We start from the raw sequence: 21,228 nt of genomic DNA on the forward strand, positions 1-21,228 counted from the left end.
GTAAAGTAATTGTAAAGGTTACTTTTCCTTAATTCCTAAAATAATAAACATGTTACTGGAAATACATTTGCAAGAATGCTTTGCAGGAAGAATACCTGACTGAAAAAAAGCCATTCTCAGCCTCTCAAGCCACATAATAGTTTTAGGAATTGAGCCAAAGCTACTCAACTTGCCTGTGACATTAGCTTTTGATAATTAGATAAAGAATACCTGCTATCTTCTACATATGAAATCTGACTTTTGCTGTCGGGTTCCCATCACAGAAGTTGGTATTGTAGTGCACACAAAGTCTAAAGTTTCCCATAGGCATTAGATGACAGCGGTTTTGAACAGTTTGGGTGATGATCTCATGTCTATAAAGCACACCTTCAAACCGAGCCCAGTTAGGTTAGGAATACGAGAAATGACCACAGACACATTCCAAAATAAGATCCCATGGTCAACTTCATTGTGCTACATGCCTTTCATAATCCATCTGGGCTCCTCCATCTGAAGAAGCGCTTAATTGTAGAGTCTTTGGAATGAAAACCATCAGTGGTAGTCCAGGTGGGTTGTGCATGGAAACGTAGCACAATAAAGTTGATTGCAGGATCAGGGCTTGGAGTGGGTCTGTCCCCATTTCCCTTGATGCCATGTGAGTGGGCCTGAAAGAGCCCAGAGGAAAGCAAGTGCCTAAGGCTAATTGCACATACACTATATTACCATAAGTATTAGGACACCTGTCTTTACATGCACATAAACTGTAATGGCGTCCCAATCTTAGCCCGTAGGGTTCAATATTGAGTTGGCCCACCCTTTGCAGGTATAACAGCGTCAACTCTTCTGGGAAGGCTGTCCACAAGGTTTAGGAGTGTGTCTATGGGAATGTTTTGCCATTCTTCCAGAAGTGCATTTTTAGGGTCAAGCACTGATGGGTACGAGAAGGCCTGGCTTGCAGTCTCAGCTCTAGTTTATCCCAAAGGTGTTCTATCGTTGAAGTCAGGACAGTCAAGTTCCTCCACCCCAAACTCACTCATCCATGTCTTTTATGGACCTTGTTTATGCATTGGTACACAGTAATGTTGGAACAGAAAAGGCCCACTTCAAACTGTTCCTACAAAGTCGGAAGCATACAATTGTCCAAAATGTCTTGGCATGGTGACGCCTGAAGAGCTGAAGTTAGACTCTGCAACGCTCAGTGAAGAGAGCTCTGAGAATTGATTGGAGGGAAGGAACACACTTTCCTTCACACAGGAACTGGAACTGAGGCTGTCAATCTGCTGGAGGTCCCTCCCCTGTCCCTCTTTTTCTCTTGAATAAAATTATGCACTCATGTTAGTAAGCATATATTCATGCCCATAAAACAAGGTTCCAGTGTGGAGAAGTGTACATCACCCGGTCATGGACATCAGTCCTGCTGGAGCCGAAATCCTTTCGCCGTGGCCGGCTTGTACGGCAAGGTTAGAACCAGGAAGTAGGCTCGGTGTATTTGCTTGACAGCGAGGCTTGGTGGATAGTCGAACCTGGATGATGTCATCTGCATGCGACGCGTTTCCGAGCGTGCTTGCTGCCTGGGGGAGGGCAGCCGCGCTTCTTCTTCTTTCTCGGAAACGCGTCGCATGCAGATGACATCATCCAGGTTCGACTATCCACCAAGCCTCGCTGTAAAGCAAATACACTGAGCCAACTTCCTGGTTCTAACCTTGCTGTACAGGCCGGCCACGGCGAGAGGATTTCGGCTCCAGCAGGACGGATGTCCATGACCAGATGATGTACACTTCTCCACACTGGAACCTTGTTTTATGGGCATGAATATATGCTTACTAACGTGAGTGCATAATTTTATTCATTAAACCTGTTGCATAAAGTCTACACTTAGAGGCGCCTCTGTTTTCTTTGTTTTAGCCCTGTGGAACCGCTGGCTTTGGTTTCTGGATGGCTGCCCTACATGGTGGACTTTTTCTCCCCCTGTGCCATTAATGACTTTTAACTCTATGGACTTTTGGTTCGATATGTGATCAAGCGCCTGTTAGCATTGTGTATTCCTCTTTTTCTCTTGATGCAAGGAAAACCTGTCAGAAGTGATTCATGCTAAAAGCAGAGGAACAAAGCAGCGGACAGAACATACACTTAGTGCTCCTAATTGAGACAAGTATAAACTATAGAGGGATATGCTTTGTTCATATTTTATGTCTGAGGTTTACAACCACTTTAAATTAGACCAGATTAGGTTGTGAACTGCATAAAGCAAAGAAAGATGCACAGGTTTGCACTTAAAAGATAATTTTTCTTGATGTCTATTCCGACTATCTGTGGTAAAAGTAAAAGCATTAATAGAATTTGCAGAAATGATTCATTAGCTCAAAATAACTTCTCACATTAGTCAAAACAGTAGAGTCTTAAAATTGATTTTATAATTTAAAAAAAAAAAAAGTTTTGTGATTGCAGTAACATAGTCATAGTTGGCATATTCGACATTAGCATCATGTTCAGCCTGGCTGTCAATGCTGTCTTGTGGGAAGATCTGCTGGGGGCGAAAAAAGCAAGATGAACGGGTGTCTCATATTCACAGGCAGCAGATGCTGCAGGCAACATTCACCATGCTGCGATGTAACGCAAACAGTATGCTTCACTAAGTCCTTCTGTGCACTGAGCCGTCTGACTTAAAACACTCTACCAGCCCTTCATCTGGGCAAAACTCTTTGTGATGGGCCCTAGGGTACTCAAAGATATGCAGATCTCCTGTGGGAGATGGTGTGTGCCATTCTGAAAGCCTCAGACCCCATGCAGTTTTCTACTCAAATTGGGTGATAATTTGAGGCAAATGTAGGAAAGGCATCATTGCAAAAAGCAAGTTCAAGAGCTTGCATACCCATTACTGTTCATTAGAATGCAGCCACAATCTGCATAGAAAAGCCTGTCTCCTGCCAGCATCCTGCAGAGAAGGTCCCTTGCTCTCTGTGCGGAAGCAGTAGTCTGTCTGCAAAGGTCTGATACCCACCCTGCAGAGTCAGACCTATAGATCTGCAGGCACCAACGTGTACTGCAGGGGTGCTAGGGGATAGGGGGAAGCACTTGGCACAGTACACTTGGGATGGCAGTGACAGTCACGGTAGCGCAGTAATAATGTTGCACCCGGGTTACCGAGAGTACCGCCTGCCCCCGACGTTGCACCACTAGGACTGGCCTGGATGACATCATCGGTAATCGCGAATGGCTGCATCGGTTTCATACCGGAACACTGTACTGTCCCAGAATGAAGGTGCCCAGGATAGACCTGCAAAATGAGGGACTGTCCTGGGAAATCCAGGACACATAGGCCCCCTAGTGCTCAACCACATGTGGTCTGTAGATCCCTCTGCTGTGGCCCACGACCTCATGCTCTGGGATAGCGGGTCGGCAAGCTCAGATCGCACAGATCTCAGATCCCAGAGCATGGAGCCCACACTGGCAGCAGAGGAAGCAAGCTGCTGCATAGAAAGAAAGAGCCAAATAAGCCGATGCTTCCTCTGTAGCGCTGACTCCTGTCCCAGGAGGAGTGACACCAAGTGCACTTCGCCTGGAACCTTTCTACTAGTCTGGAGAGTGATGCCAGCAGATGCTGGAAGAGGAAAAGGTCAGTGTATTAAACATCAGATACACTGCACTTTTGCAATGGGCACATTAACACTTAGAAAAAAGGGTTATGAGGCTGCTTTTACACTGACCCGAAGGTGCAGAGCAAGCAGTGCACCTGAGGCTTTCCTGCAGGTTAGCTGCACTGAGCCATAGACTTTTATTATACCCTGCGGGTTTGGTCCCATTTCTGAAAGTGCACCACACCCGCAAGATGTAATAGAAGTCTATGGAAAAGCTAACCTGTAGGATAGCCACAAGTGCACGGTGCAGGTAAACCGCAGTGCATCAGTGTGAAAGCAACCTTATAAGAGGCTCAGGACAGTAAGGGCTAATTTGCATTTGTGGTTTTGGGTGGTGGTAAAATCCCATAGTTCATTGTGGCCCGCCACTGGTTACTAAATCTCTTAAGTGACCCTCACTCTTCAAAAGGTTGAGCATCCCCAGCGTACCGTATGCTCCCTGCTAACTGGCATGATATGAGAGCTCCAGTGTTGACTCATCATGGTGCATCCAGACCTCTGTAGAGAGACCACTGCTTTCAAACAAAAAAACAAGGTTTCTCCTCTGCAGTATGCTGCCAGGGGCAGGCTTTTCTTCTCATGGTATGCCTGCATTCTAAAGGAAATTAGCTGTAAAACCTTAAACACATTTTGTTTTGATCCACCTGAAATGTATTTTGCAACTGTAAACTAAACGGTTCAGTTGGGCTTCAAAGATTTTGTTGCACAGATCTGCTAAAACCACCATGTGTTATCCTATACATTTTTAATCTAAAGTTCCTTTCAGAAAGAAAATCACATGGATTTCTGCTCCTAAAAATATTTCTACCATTTGGCTGGCATTAACAGCAAGTTTCTGTGAAGTGCCTACTGAGCTGTGGAGGAGAAGGAGCCATTTGATGTGATGATAAAAAAAAACCTCAAGATAAAAGTAGGATTTTTTGTACTCACCATAAAATTATTTGTTCCAGTAGTTCATTGGAGGGCGCAGGACTTTATTCCGACATTTTTTTTTAACATCTACTGCCTCTAGGAGGTTGGACACTACTATGCAAATTAAAAGGGCACAGCCCCATCTAGTGGCTACATTCCTGAACAATTAACATGGGTTCAGTAGTAGCAAGAGTGAGCAACAGAAAAAACATGGAAGCCAACCTTGGCAAAACATAACTGTGGCAAAAGGCCAACTATGCAAAAGGAGACAACCATAAAAGGAAAGGCAGCTGTTTCCTAATGAACTATTGGGGGAAATAATTTTACAGTGAGTATGAAAAATCCGACTTTCTCCCAAAACATATTGGAGAATACAGGACTCTATTTTTCATATGTGGGGGGAGGTACCAAAAAAAAGAGGGATGGGTACAACAACAAAAAAGGGAAACAATGGGGTAGCTTTACTAAAGGCAAACAAACTGTGCACTTTCAAAGTGCAGTTGCTCCAGAGCAAATGAGGTAAAGCTTCATTTTGCAAAGAATACCCAAATATGTGCAAATATGTGGAAAAATAAAAAAAAATGCATTTCCGCTTGCACATTATTGGATAATGGAAATCAGCAAAGCTTCTGCTCATTTACTAAGCTCTGGAGCAGCTGCATTTACAGAGTGCAACTTCACTTTGCACTATGCACAGTCTATTTGCCTTTAATAAATCAACCCCATTGTATTTGATTTACTAAAACTGGCAAGTGCAACATCTGGTGCACCACTGCAGGGAAACCAATCGGCTTCCAGGTTTGTTTGTTTTTTTTTTTTTTGTCAAAACGATAATACAGTCTTGTTTTTTTTTTTTTTTTTTTTAAATAAAAAATATACTTACCTGCTCTGTTCAGTGGTTTTGCACACAGAGGCCAGATCCTCCTCTTTTGGGTCCCTCACAGCTTGCTATTGGATCACTCAGGCCGCTGCTCTGTGTGTCCATTCAGTCACAGAGCAGTGGCTCTGTCCTGTCCCCTTTCTCTCTATATCGGCTCACTAACATTGATTGACAGCAGCGGGAACCAATGGCGCCCACTGCTGTCTTAACCTATGAGGAGGGAGAGTCCCGGACAGCCAAGGCTCTCGTGAAACATTCCTGGATTGAGATGGGACTCAGGTAAGTATTAGGGGGGCTGAGGGGGACTGCTGCACACAGAAGGGTTTTTTTTAAGTTAATGCATAGAATGAATTAAGCTAAGAAAAACTTCTGCCTTTAGAACCACTTCATCTGAACATGTTGAAGTTAGAAGCTGATTGCCTATCATGCACAGCTGTAGCAGATTTTACACTCTCCAGTTTTAAGCCTCGTACACACACAACAATTATCGGCCGACCGATCGGCCGTCTTTTGTCCAGTGTTGTTGTGTTGGTTGAAATGTGCTCTAGACTGCACACGAATTTTCTCAGCCAACAACAACCAACTTCAGAAGTGATGTCATGTGCTGGTTTACTTTCCGTGTGTTTTTTCTTCTCTGAGCATGCCCAGTCTTGCTCATCTGATTTTTGTCTGCCGAAATCTGTACTGACTGACGGAAAATCGGGCGTTCTGTTGACGGCCAACAAAAATTTTATAGCCTGCACACCAGATTTTGTTCGGCCGAAAAGTCGGAGTCAGTTGTCGGAAGCATCATACTAACAAGCTGAAAAAATTCACGGCCAACAATTGTTGCGTGTGTACGAGGCATTAGTAAGGCCCCTTTCACAGGGGCGTTTCGATCCATCTGTCAGTTTTTCAGGCGGACCTGATCGGATGCTCCATGCATCCCTATGGAGCAGCGGGTGTCAGTGGAGACATCTCTGCTGACACCCACTGCTATCCGATCTTATCCTGTCCATGAACTCTGGACAGATGGAAACCCTATTTTCCATCCATCTGGAGGATTGGATCGGAAGGGATCCGTTCTCATCCGATCTCCCCATAGAGGACAGCGGGGATCTGACAGTCTCTGCACACAGAGCGGAGACGTAGCTGTCATCCGCCTGCTCAGTGGGGATCAGGGAACGGATCCCCCGCTGAGCAGAACGGATTCCGTCGGGCGGTGTGCCCGTGTGAAAGGGGCCTAAATCAACTCCAATGAACACTGAGAATGTAAAGGGCACAGCTCCAACTTGCAGATTTTCTCCTAAACAATTAGCATAGGCTGAGGTGTAGCAGGCAGTGAACAACAGGAAAAACATGGAAAAAATAATTTTTACAGTGAATACAAAAAAATTATATTTACTGCCAACATTTATTGCAGGGCATAGGACTGTTCATGTGTAGGAGGTCCCAAAAAAAGAAAAACAATTCCATGGCAACCCTTAAAATAAGTAATTTTGTACCTGGGCAATATTTAATTGCATAAATATTTAATAACTAAACATTTTCACCCAATCACCATCGTACATTTAAAGAGGTTGTAAACACTTTTTTTTTTTTCTTTTTTTCTTTTTCACCCTGAAAGACAAACACATAATGAACTAGTATGCATCGCATACTAGCTCATTATGAAATACTTACCTTAGAACGAGCCCCCGCCTTGCCGCCCGCTTACCTGTATGACGGGCGACATGTCCAGTCGCCCGTCTTCCGGGATCGCGTCATCCGGCCATCTGATTGGCCGGAGCCGCGGTGACGCCACTCCCGCGCACGCACGCGGGAGCCGACGGTCACGGCATGGAGTTCTGAAGGAACGGCACCAGCGGCCGTTCCTTCAGAGCGCATGCGCCAGTGACGTCACTGGATGCATCTAAGGTAAATATCTCCTAAACGGTACATGTGTCAGAGGAGGGTTTACTTCCTCTTTAAATAACATTTAGTGATGGCAGAAAAAAGAAAAAAAAAATGCCAAGTGGCCCTTCAAGTCTGCCTTATTTCTTTTTTTATTAATTTCTTTTTTTCCTTTTGTAGATCTATGTTTGTTCCAAGCATGTTTGAACAAACTCATGCATGTAAATTAGCTTATTTGGCCTTGTAACCTTTAGAAAAAAAAAATCTGTATAGTAAAAACTGTATAGTATGCCAAGGCCTCTTAGAGCCTTGGTTGCCCTAGTTAAATTGAGTACTATGCATGCAGGTAAATATATTACCATTGACAACACTGATATTCCGTTACAAACAAAATCATGCCGCAAATTGTTATGGCAGAGTTTAAATCAAGGTATATGTCTCCAATTTTATGCTCCAGTGGTCTCCTGTCCTGCATCAACCATACCAACTGGCACATTCACAGTCCCCGTCCTATTTAAATGTTATTTATGATGCGTTTTTGTATGTAACTAAGCACAGCTTATTAATCAAGCGGTGAGATATTCAAGATGCGGGTAAAATACCCCTTGGAAGAGCATGAAAGAATGTCTTAAGCGTTTGCCTCTTGTTGTGTGTAATAGAATTCCCTTTGGTGAGTATATGAAGTTTATCCAAAGAAAGGAATGCAACCCTAATTGAAACACTCGCAGACTGAATCAGCGCGATATATGCACTATTTGTTTTTAATCAATCATCAAGTGGAATTATGTTTGAAGATAAAGGTGTATATTCATAAAAGGTATAAATATCAGCTGTTTGCAAGTGATTTGCTGGTGTCTAGAGAGGCAGCTGCTTGTTTAAGAGTAAATTAAAGCTCGCCTATTGGAACAAATAAAACTTAATAATACCTTTTTCTGGCCATACATGAACAGATTTCTTTATTTTGGAGGCAATTGTTTTGATATGTGGAAGACAGGATGCACATAAAATCATCACATCACATGCTGTAATCAGGGCCGTAGATATTTTTTTTTCCTGGGGGTTCATCCTTGAGTAACCAGAGAACAATATTTAGCACGCCTGCCACGCTGGGACAAATTGTGATGTGTATATATACAGTAAATACAGCGCCCCCAGCAGGCACATCTCTTAATGAAGCAAATAGTGAGCATGGCTTCAATGTCAGCCAGGCCCTGCCTGTCAGCCTCGCGGATGAGAGAGGCGGTCTTCCCAGTGGCAGTGCGGCTACCGCAGCTCATAGGCTAACCAGGCCTAGCTGCTGTGAAACTAACCGATGCTCTGGGGGGGGGGGGGGGGGCGTGGGGGGTTGGACCCGACTTACCCCCCCCCCCTTTATCTGCACCCCTGGCTGTAATCATCAACACAGATAAGCAAATCTTTGAAAATCTGTTCTCTGATTGATCAGTGTGAATCAGCTCCTTGACCTACGTGGATCTATGTGGAGGTTAATAGGTAATGCTAGTTTTCTGTGTTCAGCACTGTGGTTGTAGTTAAAGGGATCTTATTTATCCTTGGGCTTAATTTATAAAACAGTTGTATGGCCTTACCACAATCATACCGCCGCTTAAAGTGGTTGTAAATCTCAGACATGAAATATGAACAACGCATGTCCTTCTATAGTGTGTACATGTCTTAATTTAAAGTGCAGTTTATGTCTGCTGCTTTGTTTCTCTGCTATCAGCATGAATCACTTCTGAAAAGTTTTTCTGACACCAAGAGAAAAATGGTGACAGGGAGCGACCTCAAGCAGATTGACAGCCTCAGCTCTGCTCCTGTGAGCTGTGTGAAAGGTGAAAGGGGGGGGCGGTGTCCCTTCCCTTCCCTCCAATCAGCTCTCAAAGCTCTCCTCACTGAGCTCTGCAGAGTATAACTTCAGCTCTCCACCCTTTTTTTCTGATGACAATTTTGGACTTTGAACAGATGTAGAGAGGAGAAGACTGCAGATAAACAGGTACAACATACGTAGGAGGATTTGGTTAATCTCTGGGTATATGTAAGGTATATAACCACTTTAAGATAAAAAAAGTATAGTATAGCACATTTACAAGGGACAGTGATGAGGTTTACAAAAATGCATTGTGTTCCATTTGCTGTGGGACTCCAAGAGGAAAGCCCAGTCCTTTGACATATCAAAGACATCCAACTGACCTCTCCTCCAATCAAGTTCATGCTGCAATTTAGTTAAAAAAAATATTTCTTCTCTACGACTTCGGCCCTAATACTTACCTGTAATGAAGTATGTCCCACAAAGTGCAGGCTGCTGGATTCTTTAGAGATCTTCATAGGGCTGCCCCGTCCTCTTCCTGCTGCTGATCTTCCAGTACTGAGAAGGTTAATAGTTTCTGGTCTCGGGCTCAAATACACTAGATGAAGATGAACAAAATGAACTGACAGGGACACCCCCCCCCCCCCCTTCTGCCCTCTCCTCTATTGAGAAAAGTTCTTTAACTGATTGAACTGCAACACAATGTGTGCACAGGGAAGAGATCGATCGGTCACAGGATTCTCTCCCCCATTCACAGATCATGTTACAGGCAGTGTAATCATACAATAATGTATCCCAATAGAGGAGACAGCAGGAGGGACTGTGTCCCTGCCAGACCATCTTTAGTGCAGCTGAGCCCAGAAACCCAAAGCTGTTAACCCCTACAGCGACAGAAGTTCAGCAGCAGGAAGAGGACAGGGCAGCCCTGCAGTGAAGATTTCTACAGAATACAGCTGCCTGCACATCTTGAGAGATATTCCATTACAAGTAGGTAAGGTAACTAAAGTTGTAAAGAAAAATAATATTTTTTTTAGCTAAACTTTAGCTTTGTGCAGCAACAAACAGAGAAAACTCTGTGGAACACTGTGCGCTGCACACCGCCGCCTGCATTTTATGAATAAGGCATGAATTGCTTTACACGGTGTAGAGTAACATTGCATGGCCAGTGGAGAGTAGATAACAGTATCCACTTATAAATAGGCCCCTTAGTGACTGAAAAAGTTGGTCTGTTTGGCAACCTTGTGCCCAACCACAGACCCTTTGGCACTTTATGTGCGGCTTCTGGGGAAGACACTAATCTGTGTTGCCTTGTTATAACAGTAATTTCTAGCAGACTCGTGTAATATGTCCCCAGTCTATAACTGTCTCCTAAAGCATGTCCTCATTCTCCAACAACTTCTATAGCATATCCACGGTCTCTGACCATCTCTTGTATCATGTCCGCAATCTCCGACCATCTCCTGTATTTTATCCAAGGTCTCTAAATAACCTCTTTAGATTTAGAAAAAGTCTTTGACCATGTCCTGTTGTGTATCTGCTGTCTCTGATAATGAATATTCACTGAATTTTATGTGTTGCCCTTTAGTGCTGTTGGGGGCCGCACTTGATATCTCCATATCAAGAAAGTTGACCACCACTGGTTTAGCATATAGCTTACTAGTAGGGAAGTGTTTCATGTTCAAAGCAAACCTGGTGTGTTCCAAATTTGTGGGACCCAATGCTTTATTGTGGGAGTTTACTGGACCGAAATCTTTGTAACCATAATGTTCTGGGCACCGGTCCTCAGGAAGGATGTGCTGGAACTGGAAAGAGTCCAGAGAAGGGCAATAAAAATAATTAGTGGAATGGAGGGCATCGGCTATGAGGAAAGACTACAAGCACTGAACTTATTCTCTCTGGAGAAGAGACGATTGAGGGGGGATATGATATCAATGTACAAATACTGTACTGGCGACCCTAGCATAAGGAACAAACTATTCAGAGAAAGGGAATACAAGAAGACACGTGGCCACTCACTAAAACTAGAGGAAAGGCAGTTTAACCTTAAAGTGCGTAAGGGGTTCTTCACTGTCAGAGCAGTAAGGATGTGGAATTCTCTTCCACAAGCAGTGGTATCAGCAGGGAGCATTGATAGTTTCAAAAAACTATTAGATGGGCATCTTAGAGACCACAACATACAGGGGTATACAATGTACGGTTAAAAGCAAACACACACTAACTATGTTACTATGTTACTATGCTCTGCCTGGGCTTTAAATTTAGGACATCTGGGTCAGAAGGACCAATAAGAGAGTTTTGGATAAGCCAGATCCTCCACTATAAAAGGGTCACAGGACCATATTGACAATGTGCTTTAAAAATGAAGAAACACTGTTCACCCAAAACATAGGTGGACTACAACCCCCTGCCATTTTCCTATATACCATTTTTTTTTTTTGCATGGTAAAAATAAGCAGAGATGTGGAAACACAAATAAAGCAGTTGTTTTTCTACACTAGAAATTCAAGCGTATCATCTCAAAGACGATTAAGAAAAAAAAATAACAGCGGGACAGTTTTATGAGAAGATTGAAAAGGGAAAAGGCTTAGACACAAGGCAGGTGTTTTGTTACACTACGAATAAAAACATGCCGTCCCAGGGACGCTTTGGAAAAAAATCGACCTGCAGCAAGTTTGCAGTCTCACATATTCAGGTACAATAGTCCAAACTGTGCAAACATAAACAAGGCAAGTGTGTTTTTGTGCGTTAACACTTGTGTTACCCCAACACCCGGCATTGCTGCATGGTAACACACTTCTTCTCATTGTGGTGTTCTGCATTGGAAAAAATGCTGTGTGTCCTTTTCATTTTGCCCATTCTAGAGCAACAACAGCCTATTTTTTTTAATGGACTGTCTTAACACAAGGAGCATAACCTGCACTAATGCCCTTGTGTTTCACTAGAACCACAAAACGTGAATGTTTCCTAAATGATGATTACTGATTGGTTGCAGAGGGTTACTTTTTGCAGATTAAGATTGCTCTTTGCAGTACATTTACAATACATCTTTTGGATTCTGTACAGATTGAATTGACTTCTCTTAGCTTCAGTCGCCATAAATCAGACCCATAATACAAAACTTTCTAGGTTGCTAAAACTCTTTGTGCTAACCAGCAGATGATGATAAAAATAACAACATATGACTTCTGATCCATTGCTATTAGCAACATCTTATTTCTGAATTCTCATTATATTAATTTTGAACTCCAGGCATACTGTAAGTCCCTGAATGGTACATTAATAACAGCTTTCTGTAACTCCTTGCACACCAGAGCTCGAGCTGAGAGATAAACGTTCAACACTAGTGACTAGTGTTGAGCGAACACGGACTGTATTACTCGTGTTCGTACCGAATAATTGGATTTTTGTTACCCGAACACGGACCCGAAAACTTTACTGTATGTTCGGGTTTAAAATCTGTGTTCGGTCATTTTATTTCCTGTTTTGTATGTAATGGCGCGCTTTTAATGGCGGGCTTTCAACAGCCAATCAACAAGCGCATGTGCGCCATCACAGCCATGCCTACTAATGTATTAGTAGCTGTGATTGGCCAGCTGAAGCACGTGACCATGTCTTTATAAGTTCGAGAGCCCCAGCGCGCCGCGTCATTCTGCTGTAGTTTAGGGACAGAGCACACATCATACGTGCTGGCTGCTGATTAGGGACAGACAGTGATTCTGTGAAAAATTGTGCCTGAAAAGAATGCAGGGACAGGTCGGAGTGCAGGCAGGGAAAGTTATTAGAGCATTTTAGGGCGAGGCTGGAGATTAGGCAGGGTCAGTCTTCTACATCGATTTTGCTGTGTGGGGGGTGGTGCAGTGAACGATCTTATTGAGCATATTAGGGCCAGGCTGGAGATTAGGCAGGGACAGTCTACATCGATTTTGCTGTGTGGGGGGTGGTGCAGTGAACAATCTTTTTGCCCTCACTTGAGCCCACTGAGGAGGAGGGAGAAAAAAATCTATTTTTATCAGTCTGTTGTGTGCAGCGTTCAGCTATATTTCACTACAGATTGCTGTTCTAATCTGCTATTAAAAAATTAATTTAAAGGGGAATTTTTTTTAAGAGCACTTGCCATGCTCTTAACTACATTTTGCTGCCATTTGCAGCACTCTAGCCCTTTCCATTGGTATTTTAGAGCCATTTTAGTGCCTGAAAGTTCGGGTCCCCATTGACTTCAATGGGGTTCGGTGTCCAGGTAAAGTTCGGAAAAAGTCCGGGACACGGACCCGGACTTTTTTTTCAAGTTCGGCCGAACCCGCCGAACACGGACATCCAGGTGTCCACTCAACTCTACTAGTGACCAATCAGGTTGTACATGGAATCTGACAAGGGACACCATGACTGAAACAGAGAGCAGAGTGACCAGATAGATCACCTTATTGGGTTGTTGCATGGCTTTGAAGACTAAAGCTGGGTATACACACATTAAAACCAGACACGTTTTAAACTGTGTGTAGCCCTATCTGTTCAGCAGAAGTCAGTTGTTAGACTGGCTTCTATTGAATGGTCCTGTTGGAAAATCAGTATTCGATCAGCTACTGCAGTCAATGGCTGCAGTGCTGATCTGTGTATTCTGGCAGGAGGATTCCCTGCTGACAGAATACAATATCACAGCAAGGAACATCCCTGCATCCACATTGCTTGCCTGGATGTTAGGATGTGCAAGGTTTTTTTTGCACAACCCGCTGGATGACAAAAAAAAAAAAACTGTACGTGTATTCCCCCAGAAAAGTCAATCTTTCTGATATTTAGGGTGTAACATACTGTACTTATGTTTTCCTGCAGGCAGGCTGGGAAAGAGCTGGGTCAAGTGATAGCTGTATATCGATTTGGAAAAATATACTTAAATGTTTTTTACCAAAAGAATTAATAATTGAATTACAGTGCCATCATCCACATACAGAAAGAGGGGAAATGTAAATTAAACAGTGTGTTTAGTATCACTTTAAAGCATTCTTTGCAGTCCGCAACCACCTTGCTTGCTATAGGGGCACTCAGAAGGGGGGAGGAGCCAGGAGAGGCAACCGGGGGCCCCAAAAAAGGAAAATCAAGGCTGCTCTGTGTAAATCTTTGAGTATGACATGGTTATTATTTAAAAAACAATCCTTTAGAATCACTTTAAGGATTTCACTGGTGAATTTATTTTACTTAATTTTTAGGGTCTGTACACTGGTTGTGGCCATTATGCAGGATTCCCACTCTCTCTCTTGGAGTTTTAATATAATTTATATATATATATATATATATATATATATATATATATATACACACACACTGATCAGAAAAATAAAAGGAACACTTTATAAACACATCTGATCTCAATGAGGAAAAATCTCATGCTGGATATCTATACTGATATGGACTGGGTAATGTGTTAGGAATGAAAGGATGCCACATAATTTTATGGAAATGAAAATTATCAACCTACAGAGGGCTGAATTCAAAGACACCCCAAAATCAAAGTGAAAAAATTATGCAGCAGGCTAGTCCATTTTGCAAAAATTTCATTGCAGCAACTCAAAATGGAACTCAGTAGTTTGTATGGCCCCCACGTGCTTGTATGCATGCCTGACATCGTCGGGGCATGCTCCTAATGAGATGGCGGATGGTGTCCTTTGGTATCTCCTAACAGAGCATCACTGAGCTCCTGAGCAGACCTGGTGGCATCAGATGGACCAAAACATAGCATCCCAGAGGTGTTCTATTGGATTTAGGTAAAGTGAGCGTGGGGGCCATTCAATGGTATCAATTCCTATATTCTCCAGGAACTAGCTGCATACTCTTGTCACATGAGGCCAGGCCTTGTCATGTATCAGGAGTAACCCAGGACAACGGGACCAAAGATTGCATACCGATACCTAATTGGAGTCAGGGTGCCATTGTCTAGCCTGTAGAGGTCTGTGCATCCCTTCAGGGATATGCCTCCCCAGACCATCACTTACCCACCAATAAACAGGTCATGCTGAACGATGCCACAGGCACATAACATTCTCCATGGCTTCTTTAGACCTTTTAATTCAGTCACATGTGCTCAGGGTGAATCTGCTCTCATCTTTGAAAAGCACAGGGCACCAGTGGCGGATCTGCCAATTCTGATGTTCAATGGCAAATGCCAATTGAGCTCTTCAGTGCTGGATAGTAAGCACAGGGCCCTCTAGAGGATGTTGGGCCCTCAGGCCACCCCCATGACGTCTGTTTCTGATTGTTTGGTCAGAGACATTCACACCAGCGGCCTGCTGGAGGTCATTTTGTAGAACTCTGGCAGTGCTTATCCTGTTCCTCCTTGCACAAAGGAGCAGATACTGGTCCTGCTGATGGGTTAAGAGCCTTCTACAGCCCTGTCCAGATCTCCTAGAGTAGCTACCTGTCTCCTAGAATCACCTCCATGCTTTTGAGACTGTGCTGGGAGACACAGCAAACCTTTGGACAATGGCAAGGTTCAATTTATTGCCTCATGCTACGCGTAGTGACACTGACCCTAGCCAAATGCAAAACTAGTGAAAATGTGTATATAGAACATGTATATGTGTATATAAATATATACAGGGGCGCTGATGGGGGCACCAGTCTTCTTGTAGGGGGCCAGAGCACACAGGGAGGCCCACATAGGGAGGTGGATTCCTGATGAACTACATTTACAGACATTACAGACATTTCCCCCAGCAGCTGAAAGCTGATCTCCTCCCTCTCCCTGTTGCCAGATTTTATCTGCTGAGAAAGAGACAGTTGTCCCTCACCAATCTCCCTCCCTGTGTGGGCCCCCCACCCAGCCCTGGTTCTAATATTAGCTCTGCTAGGTGAGGATTTTTTTATCTCTGTAACTTGTCTCCCTGCAGTTCTTCCTATACTCCTTGTCCCAGCCTGTATATTTTTTTCATCTCTCTCCCCCTTTGCTCTATCTTCCAGACACAGTCACAGCTGATCATCTGCATTCCCATGGGGTGAAGAATTTACTGACACACCGGTTCTATAGCTGCCTGTTAGCTTGTCCCAGTGAAGTTTAGTGTGCTTTATGTAGCTGGGCTTCCCACTCCTCTCCCCCAGACTGCTTCCTGATCTATGCAACTTTGCTTCTTCTCCCCTTCACTGTCAGTTCCCTCTGCAAACCCATGTATCAACTCCTTCTATTTACCCACATACTAAGTGATCTGGCAGTAGTAAACTCTATTTTTTATCTTGTATGTACAGGTAAGCCTATAATAGAGTTTACATGTAGGTACAGTGAATAGCTCCTAAATGTAGCAGCTGGTGATAGCACCAGCGCATGTGTACTGCGCTCTCAACAGATGACATACCATCCATTGAGAGAGCTGTGCTGTGACCATGACACCCGCGTGCATGTGTGTGACTTACATCATCGCAGTTTGGCCAAACCACTGGAGCCCAAGAAACCAGAGAGAAGAGCAGATGAGTATGTAATCCCTCTTAGTAGTGACAGCACATCCCTGGAGAGATCTGTTTTTTTTAGGTTAGAAAAATATAATTAGGAGCTCATAGGTACTCTGGCTGTGTGAAGGAGGGGTTTGGGCTGGGGCCATCCCTCATTCTATGGGGGTGCAGTGCCTGTACCAACAGTCACAGGCCCTACTTGGACAGATGTGAATTTTAGTGGCCCCCAAATGCACACGGTCTGTGTTTGGGGTGTACACCTATATCCCCACGCCTGTCAAATTAGGACCTGCAGCTGTGTTCATACATATCCATCTGGTCCAAGCCACATAAATGAACCACTGATTCACACTGTACAGACCATAGCACCCATGTGCATGACCCCAAGACCTCATTCACACACAGAGATTTATTTATCAACTCAGTTTCAGCTTTTAGATTTAGCAGGAATTCTCTGAGTTATAGCTTTAATATTTTCTTGGGGGGGCCCTGTCAGGTAGTCTGTATAGGGCACCGCGATTTCTATCAGCATTCCTGTATATATATATATATATATCCCAACTGTCCCTGATTTCGAGGGGCTTTCCCTTATTCAGAACAAAGTCCTTCTTTCCTTCTCATTTGTCCCTCATTTTGGTCTGATCTGTATAGCTATATGTATATAAAATGCACTACTTAACTAGTAAAAAGTGTTTCCCAGTGCTAAATCTTTTACCTAATTTCTAAATTGCTGCATTTGTGAATTCCAAAAGTCAATATAAAGGAATAGTAGTGGTAAAAAAGCACTCTTGTGGATTTACCCAAACATTTTTTTTTTTGTACAATTCTCCTTTAACCACTTTGCCCCTCACAGGCAAAGTGACGTATATATACGTCACTAGCCTGTGGGGCTCTGGGGAGCGAGCGCGCGGTCACGGACCCCCCCCGCGCGTGTCTGCCGGTCACTCTGCGATCGTCGGGGGAGAGGGAGAAAGGCAGGCAGCTTGTGTAAACAAGCTGCCTTTTATTCTCCCCTCTGTAGAAACACTGATCATACGGTTCTACTATGTAGGACCGTTGATCAGTGTTCCTACAGCTCAAGCCACAGCCAATCACAGTTAGAATCATGCCCCTAGGGACACACACAGCCCCTCCCTCTCAAATAAAGTAAACCCCTTCACTGCCAGTGTAATTTTACACTAACAGTGCATATATATAGCACTGATTACTATAGAAATGTCACTGGTAACCCCAAAAGTGTCAAAAATGTCAGTCAAGGGTCCGATCTGTCCGCCCCAATGTCGCAGTACCGCAAACAAAATCGCAGATCGCCTCCATTACGCGTTAAAAAAAAAAACAACAAAAATGACAAAAATCTTTCCCTTTGTTAGTAAACGCGATAACTTTTGCGCAAACCAATCAAAATACGCTTTTTGCGATTTTTTTTACCAAACATATGTAGCATAAAACAAATTGGCTGAAAATGTTAAAAAATTTAGATTTTTACTTTTTTTGGGGGGGGAATTTCATATAAAAAAATTTGAAAAATATTGTAATTTTTGCAAAATTGACGCTATTTTTTTGTTTATAGCGCGTGATCAAAAAATCGCACAGGTGATCAAATACCACCAAAAGAAAGCTCTGTTTGTGGGAAAAAAAGGACGTCAAATTTGTTTGGGTACAGCGTCGCACGACCGCGCAATTGTCCGTTAAAATCACGCAGTGCCGAATCGCAAAATACCCCCTGGTCTTTTAGCAGCCAAATCCTCCGGGGCTTAAGTGGTTAAGGTGGTGTGGCAAGGGTGTGTCTACATATTCATGCTAATAGGTGTCCCTCATTCCCTTCTCAGAAGGTTGGGAGGTATGTATGTACAACACATGGAAGCAGTGAAAACTCCCTGGTAGACAGGACAGAGTTGGTATTTATGACAAGGAGATCTCCCACCAGGCTCCACCTATAACTGTAATAATATGTCAGTCTCAATCTGGCTCACTTTACAACTTACCAGATTCCTCAAACTCTTTGTTCTGGCCAGTCGCCTGTTCCTGTGTCTGCGTCAGGCTCTTCTCCAATATATGGATGTCCTCCACAGGGCAGTTGCATTGTGGGTAGGCAGGGTCACAGTGGCACCAACATTCACCTCCTTGGCACTCCATTCTTCCCTGGGAGTTACAGGAAATATAGGACAATGCAGCCCTCACAAATTTCACTCGTAAGTACTGAGGAAGCAGCGCCTGCAGCCCTGGGAATGAGAAAAGAGACATATTCCCAATTAGAAGCAGAAGGCAATGAATTTTTCTGAATCCTTATATGTATACATATCAACGCAGAGGCATTCATCTTAATAGAGCCGAAGGGGCATTCATCTCAATATATACCCTGCTGATCTCAGGCTAGTAATTCTAGGAATAGCGTAAGTGCATCTTCCGCAACCCGAGCTAATTAGCAGGCACTGTAACTATTATTTATGGGCCTCACCTATTAAAACCAGGTGCACACTTTGTACCTGTTTCCGTCTGCCTGGGAGAGCTATGGAGGAGAACTTGATAGCTTGTCTCCTATTGGCTGAGACCCAGAAACTCTAGTTTAATTACAGCAGCTTGAACATCAATGTCTGATCTAACAAAGGATCCTTGGGAATACAACCTTGGCTCTATTTTAAGCATAAATAATAAATGCAGGAAAAAAAGTATTTTATTGGTAAACATCTTTGCATACAATAAATTGGATGTGATTGTGCATTCGCGTCAGGTTCACACTTGCCTGCAAGCGCCTCGCTGACAGAGGAGCTAAATTGTACTGTTCCTATTTCCGAGTGCCCAGTGTCGGAGTTAGCTAGCATAAAATAAACCCAATGACTTAGAAAAAAAAAAAAAAAGAGGAAAGTTTTGAGACTTTTGTGCTTTGACGGGTTTAAGACAAAGAGGCAGTATTGTATCTGGCATTGCAAACACGAGTAGCGATGCAAGGAGCCTGAGTTCACTAACAGTTTCATTAATTTTTCAGGAAATCTTGTATCCTGACAACACAGTTTGTTCTCTTTTTATTTCACCAGAGAGGTCTATGTTTGGGATCTCAAACAGGCTTTTCTTGTTTAGAAGTCACCAAAAAGCTTCTAGCAGATTACTTCCAGACAAACGGATAATGTGAATAAAGAGGAGGGGGTCATCCACTGCAGCAGGCAGGACGAGATTCTGTGCTAGAATGCTGTCAACACTCTTTCTTACCCATGTAGGGTATTGCAACAGTTTTGTTTTAATGCCCCCCCCCCCCCCCCAGCAACACATATCACCCTTTTTTTCATTTCTTTCCCACGCTTGCTTTGTCCTGCATGGATATGAGTAGATATAATGCCTCATTTCCACTGAGAGGTATGGTTCGGTTCGGTATGGTATGTCATTTTTGCCGTTTCCATTGTCAAAAGTTTTGAATGGTACCCTAATTCTGAACCATACCGTACCACTTTTATGGGACCCTTTAGTTGGGGTACCAAGCACATTAGTACCGTACCAACAGGGTGGAGCTACACTGTTGAGTTACTGTTGAGCTGAGGTACTGTTAGTGGTGGAAACGTAAGCCTGATCAAGGTGTACCATTCCGAACGGTACTGAACTGTACCAAACCAAACCGTACCGCTCAGTGGAAACGAGGCAAGCAGCCAACAATGGAATTTCTAATAATCTTAGCCTTGGGCAGGGGTGGGCAACTGCAGCCCTCCAGCATTCGCAGAACTATGAGTTCCATAATGCCTCTGCCTATGAGAGGAACTGTCAATCTTCCCATCATGCCTCTGGGAGTCCTGTTTGTAAATGTTAGTCCTGCAATGTCTTATGGGACATGTAGTTCCACAACAGCTGGAGGGCTGGAGTTGCCCACCCCTGCTTTTGGGGCCTGTTCACATGGGTGGCCAGGACAAGTTGGACATGTAGCTGCTCAAGGCTGAACACATACTGCGGCCGCAATGCTTTCAGGCAATAATTAAACTCCATGTTGCTTTTGGTGGGTTGAAATCACAGAACAAAACAGAGGGTGCACAGGCCTAGGGCATTATCCTCAATATAAATCTTTATTAAGTAAAAAAGGTAAGTATTATACCAAATGGACACATGCATCACAGCTTTTCATATAGAAACAGCAGCTTTAGGTCCACGATACAACATATCACATAACAGATCAAATTCCAGTAGTACAGCAGGCTGACATGTTTCGAGGACTTGCCTCTTCCTAGCTTGGCTCTGAGGCTCTGAGCAAGTCCTCGAAACTCGTCAGTATGCTGTACTGCTGGAATTTGATTTCTTATGTGTTATGTTGTTTCGTGGACCTAAAGCTGCTGTTTCTATATGAAAAATTTAAAGATTTATATTGAGGATAATGCACTAGGCCTGTGCACCTTCTGTTTTGTTTCAGTACATTTAGACTTCCCCAGGCTTTTTAGGGCAGCAAGGCATGACATATCCAGGCAAGCCAGGATGAGAATTTAGACAACAACCACTTCTGGGCCCACGATTAAGTGCAGGAGATTTTGAGTTTGTTATGTACTCTGTACTCCGAGCGCAATTCATTCAGATGAACGAGACCATGCTATGACTGCCCTGCAACTGTGTGCTATCAGTTTGATAACGCAGGTCATTTATAAATGAAAACTACAATTTGTAGCTATTAAAGAAGAAGTTTGGGGTTATTGCCCAGCTATACCTACCTAGGTGGATGCAGCATCAGTATGATCTCTCAC

At 43.6% G+C, this 21,228-nt stretch overlaps 1 protein-coding gene across 1 annotated transcript in view; it reads right to left on the reverse strand.

The window, feature by feature from the left end:
* Window positions 1–21,228, reverse strand: part of BRINP2 (BMP/retinoic acid inducible neural specific 2) — a 444,253-nt gene that overhangs the window by 65,373 nt on the left and 357,652 nt on the right. The window contains exon 5 of the mRNA XM_082264973.1: window positions 18,502–18,738. Within this exon, the coding sequence (XP_082121099.1) occupies window positions 18,502–18,738 (237 nt within the window). The remainder of the gene's footprint in view (window positions 1–18,501; window positions 18,739–21,228) is intronic.

Source organism: Pelophylax lessonae, assembly GCF_965119305.1.
Source record: "Pelophylax lessonae genome assembly, chromosome: 8".
NCBI classification, from domain to species: domain Eukaryota; kingdom Metazoa; phylum Chordata; class Amphibia; order Anura; family Ranidae; genus Pelophylax; species Pelophylax lessonae.